Here is a 22,731-nt window from a genome sequence, read left to right on the forward strand (position 1 = left end):
CACTGCCAGCTTTTGTTACAACAAAGCTCTCCTTATCTGAAAGGTGTGGAGGAGTTCAAAACTTGTGTTGTTCAAAGAAGCCAAGCTACAAGCAGTCAGCACTCCTTAGTCTAGGGAGCTCATGGCCGGAAAGGGCAGGCCCTGACTGCTCCCCATCAGCAAGGTGTAGCTGGACCTAGGGAAGTGGGCAGATTTACACAAAGAGAGAAGGGCTTGCCTGTGGGCCTCTTACATTCATCTCTGTGGTACAAAATTCAAGACCAGCCCTCCCAGCGCAGTTAGTTCCTAAGGTCCCTGCAGGAAGAATTAGTGCTGTGCAGGAAATTTAAAGCAATCACCTTCCACAGAGCAAAGAGGATCCGAGGAAGGAACAGAAGGAACGGGTAGCGAAGAGCAAGCCTGGCTGCTGATCCAGGATCTTCAGATTGTGTGGCTGAGTCAGTGCCTGTGACTTCAAGGACAGGAATCTAACTTGACTAATCAACCAGTAGAAACTTTTACTCCAGGCTCTGAATATCTGAAGTCTAATAAACAAACACATCTTGGGAACAGACTTATCTCCAAGAGGCACTAGCTGTGTACCCTGAGTAACTAGGAAACACTCTGTAAGCCCCTCCTTGCGTGTATACACACATACCACACACACGCACCTTGTCACAGAACACTCCCACACAAGGAAAGTGAAATTGCTGTGTGATGAGCTTAAAGTCATGGGCGTTTCCAAAATTTGGGAGTCCAGCCACATGTAACTGATAAGGGGAGGGAGCCCCAGCAGTCTCTCAGCCTTCCTCCACCCTGATTCTGCCAAGATCCTTATTTGGTGATGCTTTTACCTGTGTCCCTGTACTCAGAGCCAAGCCTGTACACAGCTGGAGAAGCATCACCGCCGCTGACGTCCCTTCCCAAAGAGATGAATGGAATTCCAGGAAGCTGGAGTCATCTTGGCTTGGGACCGGTGGCATAGAGACCAGACTTCAGATACAAAGTATCAGGCAGCAGCCTACTCATGGAAAAGTGTATACCCACAGAAATGTAAACCACACCTCGGGTTTGGGAGCCGAAAAAATGAAAAGAAAAAGTTTAGGGAGAAAGATGGGAAATAAAACAATAGGCAGAGAGTGATTTATTACTCTACAGGTCCGTTCTGTAAATAAGTGTAAGATCCAGGAGCCAGGTGGTTCAGCAAAGTCTCCAATCGGGAGTCACGTTAAGAAACACGAGTGGGCATAAAATTGTTTTTCAAGACACAATTTCAGTTTTGCCTTGAGGGAGCTGGATACGAATTCGCTTCCTTAAAATGCCGCTAAAAACTCTCCTCAAGGATCCCCTAAATCAGAATACATATACCGCCCCCAAGCGGCCATCTAAGGAAGCACAGTAGAAGTGGGGAAGAACTCTGGACTTGGACAGTGGGAAGGTGACCTCGGTGCACCATCCTGCTGGCCCTGTGCAATACCGCACTGCCACTCTTAGTGAGTCAGACAGAAGATAGGCCTGCGGGGCAGGAGTGGACACGGGATCCCCCACAGGATAGACCCAGGAGGCAGCTTCCTTTAAGGGGTCCGACCTTTTTGCCTTCTTTTATTTTTAAACCAATCTGTCTGGATCCCCAAGCGTTTCTGTTATCGAAATATTCAAGAAGACGTGCTTTAGTAAAAGCCCCGGTAAAGGGTTTAGGTGGTCCCCAAAGGAGTATCACATCTGGGGACCCTGATGTGGAACGTCTCTAGCTCGCATGGCGCAAGATCCTAAGCGCTGAGCCTGAGTACGCCAAGGCTGCGTGGGAGGAGGATCTATTTTTCTGAGAAGTTCCAGGGCTCCTGTGCGGGATCGGAGTCTCCCCCTTCACTTTCAGCCCGCGAGCTGCGCGCCAGGCAGCAGGGGGCGGAGAGAGGAACCAGTCCCCCTTCCCCCCCCCCCCCCCCGCCCGTTCCGTGTCTCCCCCTCCCTCCCCCCCGCCCTCCCCCCCCCCCCCCCCCCGCTTCCTGCCTATTGGTCAGGAATGCGAGAGCCTCTTTAAAAGGTCCAGGGTTCCTCCGTCGAGCCAGCCACTGCCTGGAGTCAGCCAGCCTCATCGGACTTCTGCAGGCAATCGCGACGCAGCTACCCAGTCCTGCCACGATCTCTCCAGGCGCAGCGGCAGCCCCAGTGTCTTCACCGGACTCAGCGTCCTTGTCTTCACCTTTGCCACCCCTCCCGGCTACTGAGCCCCGGTGCACGCAGGTAAGCCTTCACAAGCCTCTGCGGAGCACCTGGCCGGCCACCTCAAAACCCCAGGCTGCAGACAATCCGAGCGACTCTGGATCCCCTTTTGATTTTCCTAACTGTCCCTTATTCTGCCTCATCTATCCGCTGGAAAGAACTTCCAGCCTTAGGGTTCACATACCTCCAAGACACCCCAAGATTTTCTCACCAAGTAGTCCCCAGGTTACCCCTGACTTTTGCCATCCTTCTCCCCAGCTACATTCTGTAAGCTTGTCTAAACGAACAAAAAAAAAATGTCACTTTATGCCCTTCATCCTGGAACCCCAACAATCCCCTGCCTCTGGCACTCATTTTATACTGGATACCGTCTGGAAAGTAAATCCTTTTCAGCACGTATGGGGCCAAAGAAGAAAACACACACACACACACACACACACACACACACACACACACACACACACCCCTCTGCCCTCCCACCTTGCTTCCTTGTCTCTGACTCCTGACTCCTGTGCTTCTTGCTACAGGTTCCCTGTTGGACACAAAGGCTCCACCATGGAGCTCATCCGGGGACTAGGTGTCCTGTTCCTGTTACATTTGTGTAGAAGCAACCGCATTCCAGGTAAGTCTGTGATATTCATTCTCTCTCTCTCTCTCTCTCTCTCTCTCTCTCTCTCTCTCTCTCTCTCTCTCTCTCTCTCTCTCTCTCTCCCCCTCCCTCCCTCCCTCCCTTCCTCCCTCGTGCAAGATAGCTCAGGTGTACCCCTCCTGTGTTCTCCTTAGCTGTTTCCAGCCCTTAGCGCCAGGATGCAGCTTCCCTCTCGGTGTTCATTCAGCTTTCCATATTTGCCAAGAGTTCTCACCTTGGCCCATCACACAGCCAGGACTTTACACCCTTACTCCTAGCCTGGAAAGCCTAGATTGTCTTCTCTCGCCTTACAGAGTCTGGGGGAGACAACGGTGTGTTTGACATTTTTGAACTCATTGGAGGTGCCCGCAAGGGCCCCGGTCGCCGACTGGTGAAGGGCCAAGATCTATCCAGCCCCGCCTTCCGAATTGAGAATGCCAACCTGATCCCCGCTGTGCCAGATGACAAGTTCCAAGACCTACTAGACGCTGTGTGGGCCGACAAAGGCTTCATCTTCCTGGCTTCCTTGAGGCAGTTGAAGAGGACTCGGGGAACACTCCTGGCCGTGGAACACAAAGACAATACTGGCCAGATCTTCAGTGTGGTCTCCAATGGCAAAGCAGGGACCCTGGACCTGAGTCTGAGCCTGCCAGGGAAGCAACAAGTGGTATCAGTGGAGGAAGCTCTCCTGGCCACTGGCCAGTGGAAGAGCATCACACTGTTTGTTCAAGAAGACCGGGCCCAACTCTACATTGACTGTGAGAAGATGGAGAGCGCAGAGCTGGATGTGCCCATCCAGAGCATCTTCACCAGGGATTTGGCCAGCGTTGCCAGGCTCCGCATTGCAAAGGGAGATGTCAATGACAATTTTCAGGTAACTCTTCTTACTTGTCACGAGTGCTATGTGGAGTTAATATCTGTAGACTAAAGGATTCTCAGATGTAGAGAGGAGCAGACTCCCCCAGAGGGCTGGTTAAATCATGCACGGATGCCCCCAAACTCCAGGGTTTCAGATTTGGTAGGTCGGATGAGGGACCTGAGAAATTTCGTTCCTAATAAGTTGTAATGATGCCAGGACTGGGAACCATGCTTTCAAAGCTACCCGGAGAGATAAGAAATGGTTTTCCTATTACACTCAGCCTGTTCCAATATGTGCTCTTAGGAAAGTAACTTGTATCAAATATACCTACCAATTTTAATAGGCATGAAAATAATACTTTGTCAGTATTTGAGTCCCTGGGTAGGGTGTTCCGGATGCTTTCAGTGTAGACCCAAAGCAAGGCATGAATAACAATCTGGTCATTGCGTCTGGGACTTCTTCCTTGCCTTAACTTTCAGATTTTTTTTTTTTACAAGAGTGGCTTTGAACGCCCACATTAACTCTTTGTCACTGGAGAGTATCGTGTCCTCCAGACTTGGAATCAGATTCCATTTCCTGTGTACCCCAAGCAGCCTGCTAACTGGATTCTTTGTAAAATGCTTGAGTTAGCAGAAGACACAATTAAGATTTTGAAGTTGTTTGGCAAGTTGTGTCTATGAGATATTGTGGCAGGGTGATCTTAAGATCTTTTAAACTTCCTGAGTGTTCACCACAAGCCAACTGCCCCACCCCCACTCCCAGCATTCTACAATGTCTGTCCTCTGCCCACAGGGGGTGCTGCAGAATGTGAGGTTTGTCTTTGGAACCACCCCAGAAGACATTCTCAGGAACAAAGGCTGCTCCAGCTGTGAGTACCCCTGTGTTTTTAAGATTTGGAGAATTCTGGGGAATTCCACCAAAAGCACCCTGAGAAATGTAAGCAGTAGGGTGTACACACATCATCTCAGGGGAACAGTTGACATACCACTGTCATCCCAGAAGGAATGTCTTTTACAACCAAGGACCTTGAAGGGTGGGCTTGTTCAATCAGCCCTTGAAGCCTTGAATCAGCTATAGAATATATTACATCTTATTTCTTAGCAGCTACCAACGTCCTCCTCACCCTTGACAACAACGTGGTTAACGGTTCCAGCCCTGCTATCCGCACCAACTACATCGGCCACAAAACAAAGGACCTCCAAGCCATCTGTGGCCTCTCCTGTGATGAACTATCCAGCATGGTCCTGGAACTGAGGGGCCTGCGCACCATCGTGACCACGCTACAGGACAGCATCCGCAAAGTGGTCAGTGGCCTCTCCTCCCATTTGCCAGCTCTTGAAGATCTCCACAGGTGGTCTCATGGGAGTCTGGACACTCATGAATGTTCTCCCCTTTCAGACGGAAGAGAACAGAGAGCTGGCTAGTGAGCTGAGGCGGCCTCCCCTCTGCTTCCACAATGGAGTCCAATACAGGAATAACGAGGAGTGGACTGTAGATAGTTGCACAGAGTGCCACTGCCAGGTAAGGGACACTCACAGATTACAAACATATGTCTCAGGAGATACTTAAATGACTACACACACTTTTAAATGTGCTCTGGCCTGCTACCAAAAGTGATTTTTTTTTCTTTAATATGTAATGGCATCTACAAATTCCTCTTTAAATCTCAAAGTCTTAATTATACCCTAGGCTAAGAAGCTAAGAGAACAAATCTATCTAAACACTGGAATAGTTTACCTGCTTCAGTTCAAAGACCAAGTATTGAATGTCAAGTGCATGAAAGCTGCTTAGAGCATTCTTTTTTGGCCAGCCCTGATTTGTATTCCACTCTGGCGGGCAGGTTCTTCTAACACTGTTCATAACTCTAGCTCACCAGGAAACGTTCAAATGCAAATCACTGATTACTGAACTTGAGATGCAACTTTAATTAAGTTGCCATTTTCCTCCAGTATGTGATAAAGCCTTATCTACATTTGAGATCCTTACTGAGATGACCTGCAAAGTCTGTCGCTCTTCTCTATACAAATGTGTTGTTCTGTAACTTCCAGCCCTGATTGAGTAGCAGTTAAAAAGAACTTTTTCAAAGTATGGAGTGAGAATTAGCCCTGGAACTATGCAACTCTAAGGACTTCAGATTCAGCAGAGACATTCCTTCTGTAAAATCCACCCGCCTGTGTCCTGGCTTATAATGAAAATGTCACAGAAAGCTCCCCTCTGCAATATACTTGGTAACTTATTTCCCTCTCTTTCTCTTGCCTTACAGAACTCAGTTACCATCTGCAAAAAGGTGTCCTGCCCCATCATGCCCTGCTCCAATGCCACGGTTCCTGATGGTGAATGCTGCCCACGGTGCTGGCGTAAGTTCCTAAAATGGTGTAGTCATCCCTCAGTGGCTGGCTCAGTTTGGGGGCATCCTGACAGCTGGGCACAACACTAGAGCCCAGCCCCTCACAGCTCCATCAGACATATCCTGTAAGATTCTTGCAGACAGACTTGAGTAACTATCAGCTAGTCTATTGTCCAGAGCCTGAACCTCCATGGGAACTAAATCTTAACCACTCATCTGGATTAAGGCATATGCAATGGATGATCTTGGCAGAGTTTATGGATTCTGGCTTTATGCTATGAGGAGAGGAAATGACTATAGCAGTAGATTTAAGTTGGTTGCTTTTAGAAATTGATCTTTTTATTAGAGAAAAATTATCTAGTGGAGAACAGACAGAAACTAGTATAAGCATTGGGCTGAGGCTTGAAAAGCCTCCTGTCTTATCTGCAGTGATATGAGGCCTAAGAGCTTAGTAACTGTTGAATTTCCAGGGTAGTGAAAGGCATCAGCCACTGCACTGCTGTGTAAACGCTCTGCCTCCGGGGCAGTTGCCAGTGTAATCACTTTGCTAAGGAGATGTTTTAATGCAGAAGGCACAAGTCATAAAAGTGACTCATTATGCTCACGAAGAAATCAGGGATGTTGAATTGCCCTTCACTCAAACACACAGAGTCGAACACATGAGCCACGGCTCAGAATCATCAATACCATGGTAGCAGTTTTGGCACAATAATGTTTTTCTGTGTATCCATTTCTGTCCAACCTCTAAATGAGGGCGAGTTACAGGGAACAACGCCTGCTGAGAGCTAGCAGTGTTCTGAGCTTGAACTGGGGGTTGTTAGGAAGATGTCCACGGATGGCGAAAACAAGTTCCCTGTCCTCTGATAGACAGGAGTGATTGTCGTCATGGTGTCTGAGCAGACAGCAAACAAACACCCTCTCCTCTTGAGAAAGTGTACAAAAACACCAGAGGTCAGCATATGAGGAAAACAAACTGATCCACCTCATGGCTGAGGCAGAGCAGAGCCCCAGGCAAACTGCCTCCCGACATGGACCAGGGCTTCGCTGCTAGTCAGAAATGATGCAGAGCAGCTGCCTAACATACTGACGTTCTTGGCCACCAGCCTGGAAACATCTAAGATGTCCTAAGTCAGTAAAGGGGAATTTGCTTGAGATGCACGCAGAGAAGCCATTATGGGAGAACAGGAGAGTGCACGCTGTGAGCAGGCAGAGAGTGCCATCACCCCAGACTTTACACATGATGACCTAGGATGAACTCCTGGACCACTGGCCTAAGACTTGTGCTACTTAGACCAGGGAGATCTCATGCAGGGCACACTGGCATCTCTGGAGTCAATATTTGACTGCAAGCTTAAGATTTGCTGGTGCCTGTGAAATGAGGAACATGTGAATTGGCTCCATGAGGATTAAGACTTCCAAACACATGAGTGTAGCCAAGCATCTGGCGTGTACATAAATGTATACACTCTCTATTGGTTAATCATGCTTCACTTAAGCTAGGAGTATGAAAAAAAAGGATTTTTATAGAGAAACCTATTGCTTTGCAACCTCTAGCAATAAAGGGTGCTAAGCAGAGCTCTCTAAAGAACAGTTTATCTTAGACACGAGATGCTAAATGCCTCATTTCTCCCCACAGCCAGCGACTCTGCTGATGATGGCTGGTCTCCTTGGTCTGAGTGGACTTCCTGCTCTGCCACATGTGGCAATGGGATTCAGCAGCGTGGTCGCTCCTGTGACAGCCTCAACAACAGATGTGAGGGCTCTTCGGTACAGACAAGGACCTGCCACATTCAGGAGTGCGACAAAAGATGTAAGCATCATGGCCGCCAAGGGGTGGCAATCTCACCCCAATGCTGTCCTCACCATAGCAGGGAGCCTGAGGGTGCAGGTTCTGAGCTTGGGCTCTCAGTCTCAATCACACCTCTAACCTCTAACCTCTAGCCTCTAACCTCTAACCTCTAACCTCTAACCTCTAACCTCTAACCTCTAACCTCTAACCTCTGCACTCTTGAGCATGACCTTCCTTCCCTGGGGCTCTTGCTCATCTATAACATGAGAATAATAACCATTCTTGATAAAGTTATTTTAGGCATTTTCTCTAGATAATTCACGTGAAACAATTAGAATAGAGCTGGGCTCCTGACCAGCGTTGTTGACAGCAACTCTCACACACACTCACACAAATCCATCTTTCCTGTAGCTTCTCCATTGCCATGTGGCAGCAGCCAGTTTCTACTACACACTAGTTTAACTTGCTGTTGGTCAGCTGCTAGAATTACTGAGTGTTGAGACTTGCTTTGTGGCCCCTTCCAATGCAGCACCATGTGTGACCATCAGCTTTGTCCTTCAGTTAAACAGGACGGTGGCTGGAGTCACTGGTCCCCGTGGTCGTCCTGTTCCGTGACCTGTGGTGACGGCGTGATCACAAGGATCCGGCTCTGCAACTCCCCCAGCCCCCAGATGAACGGGAAGCCCTGTGAAGGTGAAGCTCGGGAGACCCAAGCCTGCAAGAAAGACGCCTGCCCAAGTAAGTGTGGGCCTGACCCGGGGATACATGGGAGGCAGCTTTATCCAGATGGTCCCCTGCTCTCTGCGGTTCAGTGGACCATGGGGCATGGGAGCTCACTCACTAGAGAAACAAACAGAAACAAAGTTCTGCACACTCAGCAGCTTCTTTTAATGAAAAGCAGAAAGCAAACCACTTCAGCCTCCCTAATTACCAAAGATTCTTCTCATGGGCCAGGTTAGAAGGCATTTGTAACAGGCTCAGGACAGGCCTCTGGGACTAATACGGCACCTGAAAACTGAATTTTTACATGTGACTCACTTCCTTACAGTCAATGGAGGCTGGGGTCCCTGGTCACCATGGGACATCTGCTCTGTCACCTGTGGAGGAGGAGTGCAGAGACGTAGCCGACTCTGTAACAACCCCACACCCCAGTTTGGAGGCAAAGACTGTGTTGGTGATGTGACAGAAAATCAAGTTTGCAACAAGCAGGACTGTCCGATTGGTAAGCTGGGAAGCCAGGGACCACCCTGGGAGCTTTCTCTTTTATGAATGTCATAGTCTGTATTCACTGGGTGTGGAGAGGGTAGGGGTGCCATATTTGATTGGCCCTGGTGGTCTGATTACTGTAAGATGCTGGGCAACCATTAGCAGTAACAGAGGGCCTGCAATGCCTTATTCTGTTTTAAGTAGCACGTAGCAGTAACAGCAACTTAGACCTAAGCACTTACCCGTCTCTTACCTCACCTCAGATGGATGCCTGTCCAATCCTTGCTTTGCTGGTGCCAAGTGCACTAGCTATCCTGATGGTAGCTGGAAATGTGGTTCGTGTCCTCCTGGCTACAGTGGAAATGGCATCCAGTGCAAAGACGTTGATGAGGTAAGCAACCAGTGGCTCTAAGTTATCAGAATGAAGAAAGAAGCTAACCTGGCCCAGGGCCCTTCCTTAAAACAGCATTTGCCAAGTGCTATGCAAACTCTCATTTCCTCCACAGTGCAAAGAAGTGCCTGATGCTTGCTTCAATCACAACGGAGAACATCGGTGCAAGAACACAGATCCTGGCTACAACTGCCTGCCCTGCCCACCACGATTCACCGGCTCACAGCCCTTCGGCCGAGGTGTCGAACATGCCATGGCCAACAAACAGGTATCGTAGACACATAGGCCAGAGTAGAAGAGGGCTGTCTTTGGTCAAACAATAAACAGACAGAGAGTGTCTGTGTATTCAGTGCACAGTCTCAGATGTATGAAAATTCTATGCTCAAAGAAGCTGTGATCAGACAGGCTTGCACACCATGAGCAGTTCCAAGAAAACCCAGTGTAAATCAGCATTTGCAAATAACCTAGACATCCTCATAGAGAATGGAGGTTGACAGAAGAATCTCACCTTTCTCCCAAATGGGGCTGCTATCTGTTTCAGAATGGGAGGGACCTGGACTCTTGGGGCTTGGGACTTTTAGACATCCTGTGATAGCACTGGGGATGCTGTACCCTCAGGTGTGCAAACCCCGAAACCCCTGCACGGATGGGACGCACGACTGCAACAAGAACGCCAAGTGCAACTACCTGGGTCACTACAGCGACCCCATGTACCGCTGTGAGTGCAAGCCTGGCTACGCAGGCAACGGCATCATCTGCGGAGAGGACACAGACCTCGACGGCTGGCCTAATGAAAACCTGGTGTGTGTGGCCAACGCAACTTACCACTGCAAAAAGGTACAGCCAGCTTCCCTCTCAGGAATGGGCTAAGGAATTCTGAATGTTGGAAAACTGAAATGAAACAAGAGTTGAGCCTCCCAAAGGCAGAAGGACATTAATGCTCTTTCACATGGAGTCATTCTGTGCTGAGATCAGGCTCTTTGGGCATTTGTATCCCAGATACATTTCAGAGCATGATTTGTGTTCATGGCATATATGAAACCCAGAGCATTTGTACAGACTACACATAAGTAACCTCCCAAAATACATTCCATGGCTTCATCTTCCCATTAAACACATGGCTGTGCCTGAGCATCCTGGTAGGCTATCCCAGTGTGGCCCCTCAGTGTGTGCCAAACAAGCGAATGCTAACTGTGTCTCCTTTTTCTTAGGACAACTGCCCCAACCTTCCCAACTCAGGCCAGGAAGACTATGACAAGGATGGAATTGGCGATGCCTGCGATGACGATGATGACAATGACAAGATCCCCGATGACAGGGTAGGGATAAAATGCTCTTCATTCCTCCTTCATCCTTGTGGTGTGATGACAACCTGAAACACTAGAATTCAAGGGATCACAGAATGACAGCAAACACATAGACCAAACTCATATAGAGGATTAGAAACTTGTCACTGTCTCTCAGTGATTGGAGGACACAGATGTTGCTAGAAGAACTATTCAAGTGAGTTTCCTTTTTCATTACAGACTACCCCAGTTTGAACACATGGCATTCTGTTCCCCAGATTCAATTCAAATATAATATCTAAATGAGTATTTTTTTATAATGAAATGGGAGAGGACATAATTATATACTGTATCTCTCTTAATTGTAACCAAAAAATGAATTCAGTCTTCATCCATAGTGTCTTCCTGTCTGGGAATTTCACTTATGCTGAATACTCAATTAGTATATGGACCAAGTACAGGATAACTGCCGTAGATCTTTAAGGGGCTTTAATGCTGTACGTAGGGCTGAAGGCATCAGCTGATTTCCTAGGCAGTACCATAGAGTGTCCATTCTTCCTCTTTGCAGGACAACTGTCCATTCCATTACAACCCAGCCCAGTATGACTATGACAGAGATGACGTGGGAGACCGCTGTGACAACTGCCCCTACAACCACAACCCTGACCAAGCAGACACAGACAACAATGGAGAGGGAGATGCCTGTGCTGTGGACACCGATGGAGATGGTAAGGCCCCTGGCCTGTCAGCCTGAAGGGACAGAGACACACACAGCTTACTGAGCGGCTGTTAGTGTGTGACTTAGTTAAAATATATGGGGCTGCCGGACTCATGTACACCTCCTCCATAGGGATCCTCAATGAACGAGACAACTGCCAGTACGTTTACAACGTGGACCAGAGGGACACAGACATGGATGGGGTTGGAGATCAGTGTGACAACTGCCCCCTGGAACACAATCCAGACCAGGTAGGTGAATTCCTTTCAGAATCTCTTGGTGAGGTACTGTGTCTCCCTTTCTAAGCCTTTAAAATAGTGAATTCAATAGACTTCAAACCCTCCTGTTACTGGCGTCCACCAGAGCCATTTGCAATGTGTGCCTGTGCAGAATCTGCCTGATATAAGCTTCTGGCAGATACTCTCAGAGATTACTGTGGAAATCTTGGAACCTCAGTCTTGACTGCAATCACCATTAAGACAAATTACACAGCACAGAGAGCTGAGACTGCTAGTTCTATAGTCGCATCCAATGCGTGTAAACCTGAGAGGAGAGCAGTGTACAGAAGCAAAACAAACACCTATGTGATGGCTAGGAACAGTCTAGTAAAGAATTAGGAAGCTAAAATACTTCTCAAAGCTGGAGAGAAGTCTGGTTCCTCCCATTCCCCCACTGAACCCAGCTTCATTCTCCTGCCAACCTGAACTGCAAACAGGTATTAATACACAGGCTTCTAGTACCAGAGAACTTCCCTCAGTGTCACTGTGCATCATGGTTTCCTAGGAATAAAGTAAATTGATTTTTCTTTTTCCTAAAATGATGGTTCGAAAACGTTCAGTGCTCAGAAATTTGAATAGATTGTTTTTCTAAGGATTAGACAAATGAGAATTCAAGTCACTCCTAATACTTACCCTTATGAAGTCGAATCATGCTAAAAGCCACTATCACAGGAAACCATGAGTGGTCTCTATTAGCTGCAGGTCACACAGGACTGAGAGTTTCTGCTTTGGGTTTGGGTCTACAGACATGAGATATCTTCAGTAGCATTTAACATCACAGAATGAGTTTGGATTCCTCAGTTTAGAATAACTTTTATAAGCAAATTTAAATATCATACAAAATCTCAAAAGCAAAGAACATAAACCCTGGGGAAAGAAAACATCCAGTTTTTATATAAACCATCCCAAAGCATCTCACATGTATTGAATGCTAGTCCTCTGGGAAAATCTATTGTAAAAGAAATTCTGGAGTTTGACTTTATCTGAGCCAAAAGATAAATTCTTTATGGGGTAGATATAGAAAGACAAATGCTTTCAAAATTAAAAAAAAAAAAAATGTCATTACTGTCTCGTCCACATGATGCAGACAGTCTGCACAGACCACTGCCATGCTTCAGGCCTGGAGTACGAGTTGGCCTTTATTTGACTCACCCACCATTGATGCCTTTCTTCCAGCTGGACTCTGATTCAGACCGCATAGGAGATACCTGTGACAACAATCAGGACATTGATGAGGATGGCCATCAGAACAATCTGGACAACTGTCCCTATGTGCCTAATGCCAACCAGGCCGACCATGATAAAGATGGCAAAGGAGATGCCTGTGACCATGACGATGACAACGATGGTGTCCCTGATGACAAAGACAACTGCAGGCTGGTGCCCAATCCTGACCAGAAGGACTCTGATGGTGAGCCACTGTAGCCACTACTAGCTAGCATAACTGACACTTTGGCTGTCTAGATGGAAGGAATAAAAACAGGGCATCCAAGAGGATGGAGTAACAAAACACCAATTTTTGACAAAATGGTGAACTAGTAGACCCACTCATAATAGCAGTTCAGAATTTCACTGAACTCTTGCCTTCTTTGACCTTAGGTGATGGCCGAGGTGATGCCTGCAAAGATGATTTTGACCATGACAATGTACCAGACATTGATGACATCTGTCCTGAGAATGTTGACATCAGTGAAACCGATTTCCGCCGATTCCAGATGATTCCTCTAGATCCCAAAGGAACCTCCCAAAATGACCCTAACTGGGTTGTACGCCATCAGGGCAAAGAACTTGTCCAGACTGTAAACTGTGACCCTGGACTTGCTGTAGGTAAGTAATGAACTCCTTAGATCCAGGGGCAAATAAAAAACCTGACCTGTGGCCTTCAGCCACTCTAGATACCTGGGAACATTGTAGAGAATACTGTAAAAGCCACAGTCTCTAATCTGACCCTGGCCTTGCCTTCCAGGTTATGATGAGTTTAATGCCGTGGACTTCAGCGGCACCTTCTTCATCAACACCGAGAGGGATGATGACTACGCTGGCTTTGTTTTTGGCTACCAGTCCAGTAGCCGATTCTATGTTGTGATGTGGAAACAAGTCACCCAGTCCTATTGGGACACCAACCCCACAAGGGCTCAGGGATACTCAGGCCTGTCTGTAAAGGTTGTGAACTCCACCACCGGACCTGGCGAGCACCTGCGGAATGCACTGTGGCACACAGGAAACACCCCTGGCCAGGTAAGAAGTGGGGAGCACAGGAGACAGTGCTTTGGCCAAGTTTCCACTAGGGAATCTTAGCTGTCAAGTTCTCAGCATCACCAACCATGATATAAAACCATAGTGGTGTGCTAGAGGGGCGTGGGCTCTGACCAAGAGCTGCCCTTTAAGTACACAGGCAGCTTCAGCCACTTCAAACAAAACCCTCCTTTCCTTTCCCTCTCTGTTTACATGCAGTGAGAGATGCCTTGTGGGAAACTCCACACTGACCCTCTGAAAATTTAGCTCAACTCGAAATATAGGAGCCTTTTCTGCAGTTTCTCATGGAATTAAATATAAATCTTCAGAGGGAGCTGTGTTTCAACCTTTTCTGCTCCTTTTCCTTCAGGTGCGCACCCTGTGGCATGACCCTCGTCACATAGGTTGGAAAGATTTCACTGCATACAGATGGCGTCTCAGCCACAGGCCAAAGACCGGTTTTATCAGGTAAGGCTGAAGGAATTAAATTTCACTGTAGTCACAACAAATAGGCTCAGAGGATAAGACCAAGAAGTGGCAGTCTCATGAGTGAGTTTTTTTTTTTTTTCTTTCTTCTGTGCAGAGTGGTGATGTATGAAGGAAAGAAAATCATGGCTGACTCAGGACCAATCTATGATAAAACCTACGCCGGCGGCAGACTAGGCCTGTTCGTCTTCTCTCAAGAAATGGTGTTCTTCTCGGACATGAAATACGAGTGCCGAGGTAGGAGCGACACTGTGGTGTACAGTTCATGTGTCTACAGAATTATAAGGTTGACAGTGATGGGAGGAACTGACTTAAAGACTCTATTGGGGAGAGGGTTCTGGTTTTTTTTTTTTTTCCTTTGAGGATACAATGCTAAGCAGGAAATAATGTCTATGCAATCCTGAATCCATATCAGGTCTATTAGCTTGCCCAGCAGTCTCTGAACTCTTCCTACATGGGTCCAGAGGCAGACAGTAAGCAAGTAGCTATAAACATTAGCCCTCATTGGTACCACCTTGAAACTCCATGCATTTATATCTCTCACACTTGGCGGTGGTGTTATTCATGCCAGCACAGCGCCAGCTATCTTCCTCAAGACCAAGAGCAGCAAGAGGATTCATTCTCACTAATAGCTTTCTTGCCTCCATTTTCTTCATGTGATGACTTAAACTCTTGAGATCGAACCTACTGCAGAATATGTGCTTGGTACATATTTACTGAGTCAGATGTCTGCAAGTTCATAGGCATTGGGTATTATTAAGATCAGAGACATCAAAAATCAAGTCTCGCCAACATGGCTGCCTAACCATGACCTGAACAAGAATGACATTAGTAGACTTGCTAGTGTGTGTGTGGGGGGGGGGGAGGGGAAACAACAAGGACTCATGTTTTGTCCCTGTCAAAGACAGTAAGCCTGAGCTGCTAGTCTGATGATTACTACTAGGATGTTCGTGTGCTTGCTGATTAGTTTTCATTCATGTGCATCTTTGTTTATTTAACAGATTCCTAATCGTCAGCTGCCAATCATAACCAGTGCTGGCATTGCACCTTCTGAAATCAAGGGCTAGAGAAAACCCCCTGCCAGGATTGCTTCTCCTTGCCTTCCTTGCCTCTCTTCTTGCATAGTATGGACTTCTAGAGCCTATGACCTGCCTCAAGAAAATGCAGTTTTCAAACCCAGACTCAGCACTTGGCCTTCAACGGATGAGAATGCATCTTCCAAGAACATGAAGAATTATTTTGGTTTGCTTTGGGAAAGCAAAAGCGACGATTTACGTCCCACTGGGAAGGTGCCCACTCCACTCTGCCTTACTCACAGAGCCAGAACTTCTGCGAGGCCATCTCTGAACAGCACACACAGAAGCATTTTTCAGGCATGTCAAAGAAAAAAAATGACACACTAGAACTCACCGGCACATCACCTCTGACATAGGTCCTCAGGTGTGGGGAGGCAGGAGGCAAAGTGCTAGGGAGGGCATGTACCCAAGAGACGATTGTATGAAGAAAATATGGAGGAGCTGTTACTTGTTCGGTACTAAATCATTTTCAGGGGACAGAAAGACTTGCTGCATTTCCTCACTGCCAGTGAGAGATGATTGACCCAATCTTCCATACAGGGACTTGAGTAAGCAGGGAAGGGAGGGAAGTCCCGGCTTCTGGACTTCCTCCCCTTGGGCGCTTCTCACCTGTAGTGGCCAGAGTAGGGGTCAGAAGTGTGGGCCATGCTGGCTGCCCTTGGCTGGTCACGCTGAAACTGTTGGTCTATTCTGCGTGTACAGCATGCGGATGTATAAGGAGAGCAAGAGAACCCTACCACCTCAGTGAGCTCTAGCTGCCTCCACGGGAGGGGCAGTGCGCCTTTACTTTATGGTTAGAAAGGCACAAAATTTCTATCAACCTAACTAAAACATTCCTTTTCTTTCTTTCTTTTTCCCCCCTCAATTACCATGGAGTTTTCCAATTTTCTTCTGTTTTTTGTTTAACAAACGCTTTAACAATGTAATATATTTATTTTTTTTTCCCTATTCTGGAGCATTCGTCTGAAGGATTGTTACTGAAACAGGAAGTGTGGGACTATCTGAATCATCTTCATAGTGAGTCTTTATGACTGTAAGATTGTAAATACAGATTATTTATTAACCCTGTTCTACCTGGAATTAGGCTGCATATAGCAAATGTTCGCAAGCAGGTAGCTGAGGCGGATCAGCAAATCTCTCCAAAACCAGTGTGTGGAAAGCCAGCAGAAGCTGCTGCTTTGCATTTTGTGGCTTAGAGTGAATGATTTGGATTCCTTTGGCTTTCCCCCTTTGTTTTCTCTGTCTCTCCAAGTGGAATTAGGAGGCTGCCCATTTGCATTTGCTTCTCCTTATAAAGGAAGCCATGAGCACTCCAAGGCCAGCCCACACCGTGCTTATTTCCAGGGAGAAGAAAATACAATCACCTTTTTTTTTTTCATTTTCCCAAAAGAGACAAAGGTGGAACTTATACAAATATTACCTCATTTGTTGTGTGACTGAGTAAAGAATTTTGGATCAAGAAAGAGTTTAAGTGTCAATAAACTTAAAACTACTGTTGTGTCTAAAAAGTTGGTGTTGTACATAGCATAAAAATCCTTTGCAGAGGATGATCCCAATAAAGAAATAGCTTTGAAATGTTAAATACAACTTCTCAAAGTTCTGGTTTTGTTCTATCATCTTGTATACCGTTGCTTTTATTTTTATAAATTATTTTCTCATTGCCATCGGAATAGAGATCTCAGACTATGTAGATACGCTATTTAAATAATTTATCGGGAAATACTGCCTGTAGAGTTAGTATTTCTGTTTTTTGTATGTTGCACACTGAATTGAAGAAATGTTGGTTTTTCTTGTTTTGTTTTAGTTTGTTTCTTTGGTTTCATTTTTGTTTTTGCTTTTTACTCCCCAGTTTTGACTATTTGCCAATACCCTTTTTCCTAGGAACGTGCTTTTTTTTGTACACATTTTTATCCATTTTACATTCTAAAGCAGTGTAACTTGTATATTACTGTTTCTTATGTACAAGGAACAACAATAAATCATATGGAAGTTTATATTTATACTTACTGTGTCTGTGTTTGCTCTGTTCTTTACTGGCTGGCTATCATGGGGTCTGGGCAAAAGCCATTCCTAACCAATAGCGCATACACAGCATGGCAGGAAATAACATTCACAATTTCTGTATGTATGACTAGACTCAAATGATATATTTACTACATTTTTGGAATCAAAACCCCCACAAGTCTGCCATATGACAAACAAAATAAAAATGACCCTGGTGTCATAAGCACCCCACCTCACCAAAAACACATTTCATCATTTTATTAATATTAGGTGTCTTGTGTTGACTCCTCAAAGTCCAGCTCTGTTTCTGAATGGAACATCAGTGAGTAAGGCAAGGACAGTTGTGAGACCATGTGACATTTTCTAATCCTGAGTGATGGATCCCAGGGCAGAGGTTGGCAGAGAAGCACAAGGGAGGAACTGTCCTGGGACTCCGAGATTACATACTCTGTGTCAAAAACAGATAACTAAAGAAATGCAAAGTTGGAGTTAGAGAGATGGCTGAGCAGTTAAGAAGGTTAAAGCACCAACTGCTCTTGCAAAGACCCTAACCACAGTATCCCACAGGGGCAATTCACCATCTCTGCTTCCAGGGTATCTGGTGTCCTCTTCTATAGGCACCTGCACTCACATCCACAAACTCACACACACACACACACACACACACACACACATTTTGTTACAGAAACATAAATCTTGGAAGGAATGTTTGTGAGTGTGAAATTATTCTGTGAAGAGAATAGTATCTATCCTGTTCTAATAAGTGGAACTTGAATAATCTTGGATGGATTAACCATGAATGTGAAGATTCAACTGATTTCTAGTTCCAGTAAACAGTTCAATAAAGAAATGCTGCTAGGTGAAGGATTTGGCTTTGAGGGCTGTGTGAGGTGGAATCTGCCTCACTGGCTGACCTTTTCCTGTTCCTCTAAAACCACCAACCTGACTGGCATGCTGGACAGCAATAATGAAGTGTCCCCGTCGCCCTGCAGACCCACAATGAAACAGTAAAAACTGGCGTGTGATGGGGAAATGATCTGAAAGCAATAATTAACTGCAAGGTGGCACCCATTTCTTTCAGATTGTTCCATATGTGAATTCCTAAAGGAGAATTCTATTTAATTTTTAGCAAAACGTTGCGTCAAAACTGATGGGGAGTGGCAAGATGCAACAGAAGAAAAAAAGTTGCCAGATCAGAACTTTTAGCCCAGGATAGCTATATCGGAGCTTTTAGCCTAGGCTTGCTCCATTTCACTGTGAGAATGACCTTCAAGTCAGTAGGTTGTTTAAAACTAGAATGAAATCATCGAGATGACATATTTCAACTCACACAGGAGTTTATTGTCATGTATTCCGGGGCCATTTGGCTGAAAAGTCATAAAGTGGTTTCTGGAGAATTTACAACTAAGGTGGTGTGATTTGGTTACTAAAAAACTATATATTACAGCCTCCAGATTCCTTCCTAAAGTATATTAGCTTGTTCGTTCTCTCTCTCTCTCTCTCTCTCTCTCTCTCTCTCTCTCTCTTTCTCTTTCTCTTTCCCTCCTTCCCTCTTCCCTCTCTCTCTCTCATACACACACTTACACACACACACTCCCTCCCTCCCTCTCTCTCTCTCACTCACACACGTGCACATGCACACACACACATGCACACACACATTTTCTCTCTCCCTCATTCCCTCTCTCCTTCCCTCCCTCTCCCCCTCTCCTATAATCTTTATTAACTTAAAGGAGGCCACCGTGGTGATAAATTAATTATGTTGTATCCCTTGCTTATCCATCCTTGCTACTTTCAGCTGACCTGCTATGAGATAATGTTACTCCTTTTAATCAAAAAAGTTCATTACTAAATGTCATTACCTCCTTCCTCTTACTGAACTCTGGCAATAGCCAGACTCCTTATGCCTCAAACACTCTGTGCAGAAGCATTCTGTAAAGTCATTAGCCTGTCCAATTCCCAAAGAAACAATTTCTCCCTTACCATCCCTCTTCTTTCTCCTCCCCTTCCTCTACGTGTCCACCTCTCCACACCCCTTCCATACACACACCTCAAATACAAGGAAAACATGGATGTGGAAAGCCTGAACCTTCTGAAAGGCCAGCGTGCAATAATAGCTTCTCTCTGTCCCACTCCAAATGTTCCACCACACCACCCCTGCCCTCTGACTGTTCCCACTAAACTGTTCAGTACCTGGAGTGCCACAGATCATTCTGGGAGAAACTAAAATTGTCATTTTAAATTTCTGTAGGCATGTGATGCCAGCAAAACTCAGGCATTAAGATGAATCCTACTGTAGTACATGGGCAACAGTGTATGCCCTGTCCATTTTAAATGGACAAACAGTAGGCTGTGGGTGTGGCTCAGTGGCAGAGTGCTTGCCTAGCATGTGCAAGGCTCTGGGTTCAATCCCCTGTGCCTAAAAAACAAAATCAACACAAATGAACAAACAATAAGCAAACAGAAACACTGGATAAAGACATCCACAAGAATGTAGATGCCCTTGAAAATAGTAGCTATGGAATTCTTCACTTCAATAAGTCAGGAAAATGTGTAAGCAATCATTAATGTCATGCAGGGCTAGCAAAGGTGTGCTAGCAAAAATGAACAATGCTGTACAGGCTGAAATCCAAACTGTACTAAAGGCAGGGCCACAGTCACCCTATTATGAATCAGGGATGAACTAGACTTCCCCCTATGAGGCCACCTCAGCTTACATGAGTGGCCATAAAACCTTCTCAGACCAGATTCCCTGCTCAAAACTGGACAAACCTTCTCTCCTGTGATAGAGCTGCAGACTTTCTTTTAATAAAGATCACCTCACCTTTATTCCTTTCATACTAAAAGGCCTGAACTCCGGACAAACACAATAAACTGAGAATAATAAATAATCCACCACACTCAAAAGAGGCATCATCTCTAACAGGAGGACACAGACTCTGCTAACATTCCTTTGTTGCCAGAACTCAGTTCTTCCCGAGGTGAGCTGTTCTTACTGACAAACTTAATGGGCAAAAAAGAACGGGAAACTGAGGCAGAAAGAAGGAGAAAGCCTCCAGGATCATCATAGAGTTGAAACACATTAAACCCAGTGTAGAGGGCTGGAGATGAGTGACAGTATGCCTGCCTCGAATCCACAAAGCCCTGAGTTCAATCCCCAGCACTGCTCCCTAAAAATGTGACAAATAAGAGACCAACAAATTCATGTCCACCAGACTTAACACAGCATGCATACGCTACAACACCGGTTTTTACAAAGTACCCTTGAGATTGTAAGATTAGTGATACCGTTGTAAACAAGGAATTATCAATGATTAAAAAAAAAAAAGGAATTATCAATGATTTAAAAAATCTAACATTTACACCCTAAGTTTCAAAAACATCAAAGAAATACAATCAGCAAAGAAGGGAATTCAAATGTTGAAGTCATATGAGGAATAGTCTCTATGTTGCATTCCCTGAATACAAAAAACTCAGAAAAAAATATAATGCAAATTAATTTTCAAGTTTCTTAAGCTTAAACCCTAGAAAGTCATGTTTCACGGTCTCCTGGCTCGTTCACAGCATCCCCAGTCTCCTGTTCATCTGCAAATAAAATAGCCACAGTGATTACATAATCAGACACACATGAGTAATTAAGAAATATCATTCAGCCTATTAAGCATTACGTCATCCATTTTGCTGTATCATATAATGACCATAGCCTGTTTGATATTATAGAATAGTCATCACAAACTGCAAAGTCCATAAGGAAAATAAGGCGCCTGTCTTCACGAGGGTTGCAGTTCAAAAAAAAAAAAAAAAACAGCTGCATGGGGTGAAAATTTAGGGGACGACATCAAAAGTACCTTCTTGCTTTCTAAGTTTCTGAGGAATAGGCTGAAGCCAAAAGTAAATGCTATCTGTAAGATAGATGAGGGCTGGCTGCTTTTTTCTCTTCAAGGAGAGGAAAAAATTGTGTCACACCTGGTGTTTTCTACCTTTGATGCAAAAAAATAATAATAATAATAAAAAGATAGGGCAAAAATGAAATCAAATAAGATGACAATAAAAGAAATCAGGAGAAAACTGGAAAGTTGTAGGATGTGAAATAAAAACTGTCTGCCAAATCCTCAAAACACTACCAAAGGCCTGGCAACTACACTCCTAGGCATGTGCCAAAGTGGAGGGGGGGGGACATAATATCCAACAAAAACTCATACACAAATATTTATATCAGCATTATATACAATAATGCTGAAAAGGGGGAAAGCCCTAAGGGTCCATAAATGAACAGATAAATAAAATGGGCTATATCAATACAACGGAATATTACTCAGAGGTAAAAAGAACAGACCATGGATACATGCTGTGAGATGGGTAAATGTGGAAAACATTGCTGTGTGTAAAAGGCACTCACAAAGGCTGCATGTGTTATAACGCCACCTACAGGAAATACCCAGGGTCTGCACGGATACAGAGACTCAAAAGTAGAGAAATGTGATGACATTGTTGCAGCATGGAAAAGAAGTACAAAGTAGAATGTAGAGGAAGCTAAAGCAGATAAAGAAGGGACCATAGCATCACATGCATGCCCTGTCTTTGTTTGTTTGCTTAGTTGTTGTAAATTTGAGTCCTTTTTTGTGCAGTAGTCAAAGGCCCACCCATTGAAAGGTCACTCTTGAGGACTGACCTTTAATTCTCATCTCCCATCTCCTTAGCATTCGTTGTTTCCTCTGTAACGTCACCCATGGACTTCATCTTGAAGCTATTATACATGCTCACTTGAGTGAACGCTCATCTCCATTGAAAGACTGAGAAGTATCTCAAGTGTGACTGTGACCTACTCGTTTTATATCCTAGACCAATGGTTTTCAACTAGGAGAGATGCCCAGTGAACACTTGGCAATGTCTAAAGATATGGCTTGTGACTGTCATCTTGAATACAGGCAGGGGACTTTATTAAACTTTAGAACACAGAAGACAGCAGCCTCCACAGTAAGAAAATATCACACTGAAAATGTCAACAGTGCTTATAGTAAAGTTGCCTTCCTGGAACCTAGGAAAGTGTGTAATACACAGAGGGATCTTGGATATGTATGCAGTAGCTGTGTAGATAGATGGACCGTCATAACTGGAAAGCCCAGGTCCCAGTGGAAGACCTTGCTTTAAAAGACAAGATTGATGTTTCTTGAGGAAAGATACTCAAGGTTGACTCCAGGACCTGCACACATGCTCAAGAGATCT

The 22,731-nt window shown here is 45.4% G+C and overlaps 2 protein-coding genes across 5 annotated transcripts in view; one reads left to right on the top strand and one right to left on the bottom strand.

Annotated features, from left to right (window-relative positions):
• The first annotated feature begins 2,034 nt into the window (after positions 1 to 2,034).
• Thbs1 (thrombospondin 1) lies at positions 2,035 to 17,503 on the top strand. 2 transcript variants are annotated; one of them, XM_034495944.2, is made up of 22 exons: positions 2,035 to 2,223; positions 2,730 to 2,824; positions 3,145 to 3,704; positions 4,482 to 4,557; positions 4,791 to 4,993; positions 5,088 to 5,210; positions 5,953 to 6,046; positions 7,673 to 7,846; positions 8,387 to 8,563; positions 8,874 to 9,047; positions 9,295 to 9,422; positions 9,538 to 9,690; positions 10,041 to 10,259; positions 10,634 to 10,741; positions 11,277 to 11,436; positions 11,559 to 11,677; positions 12,881 to 13,115; positions 13,304 to 13,531; positions 13,671 to 13,942; positions 14,310 to 14,407; positions 14,523 to 14,662; positions 15,427 to 17,503. In XM_034495944.2, the coding sequence occupies exons 2-22, from the start codon at positions 2,758 to 2,760 to the stop codon at positions 15,432 to 15,434; spliced, it is 3,516 nt and encodes a 1,171-aa protein (XP_034351835.1). In that variant the 5' UTR covers positions 2,035 to 2,223; positions 2,730 to 2,757; the 3' UTR covers positions 15,435 to 17,503. The 2 variants fall into 2 exon arrangements, with proteins under 2 accessions (XP_034351835.1, XP_034351836.1); XM_034495945.2 differs by having other exon boundaries at positions 4,794 to 4,993.
• Fsip1 (fibrous sheath interacting protein 1) overlaps positions 14,520 to 22,731 on the bottom strand; it is a 139,888-nt gene continuing 131,676 nt past the window's right edge. For all 3 annotated transcript variants that reach the window (XM_034495497.2, XM_076929473.1, XM_076929474.1), the window contains one exon: positions 14,520 to 21,090. In XM_034495497.2, the coding sequence (XP_034351388.1) occupies positions 21,038 to 21,090 (53 nt within the window). In that variant the 3' untranslated portion in view covers positions 14,520 to 21,037. The remainder of the gene's footprint in view (positions 21,091 to 22,731) is intronic.

The sequence above is a fragment of the Arvicanthis niloticus genome, chromosome 2, assembly GCF_011762505.2.
Source record: "Arvicanthis niloticus isolate mArvNil1 chromosome 2, mArvNil1.pat.X, whole genome shotgun sequence".
NCBI lineage: Eukaryota > Metazoa > Chordata > Mammalia > Rodentia > Muridae > Arvicanthis > Arvicanthis niloticus.

What these genes read in the sequence shown, in the direction of transcription:
- Thbs1 (XM_034495944.2), top strand. Translation starts at nt 2,758, where the DNA reads ATGGAGCTCATCCGGGGACTAGGTGTCCTGTTCCTGTTACATTTGTGT. An exon ending in ATGTCAATGACAATTTTCAG is followed by an intron (nt 3,705 to 4,481) that starts GTAACTCTTCTT and finishes CTCTGCCCACAG; the next exon opens with GGGGTGCTGCAGAATGTGAG. An exon ending in ACAAGATCCCCGATGACAGG is followed by an intron (nt 10,742 to 11,276) that starts GTAGGGATAAAA and finishes TCCTCTTTGCAG; the next exon opens with GACAACTGTCCATTCCATTA.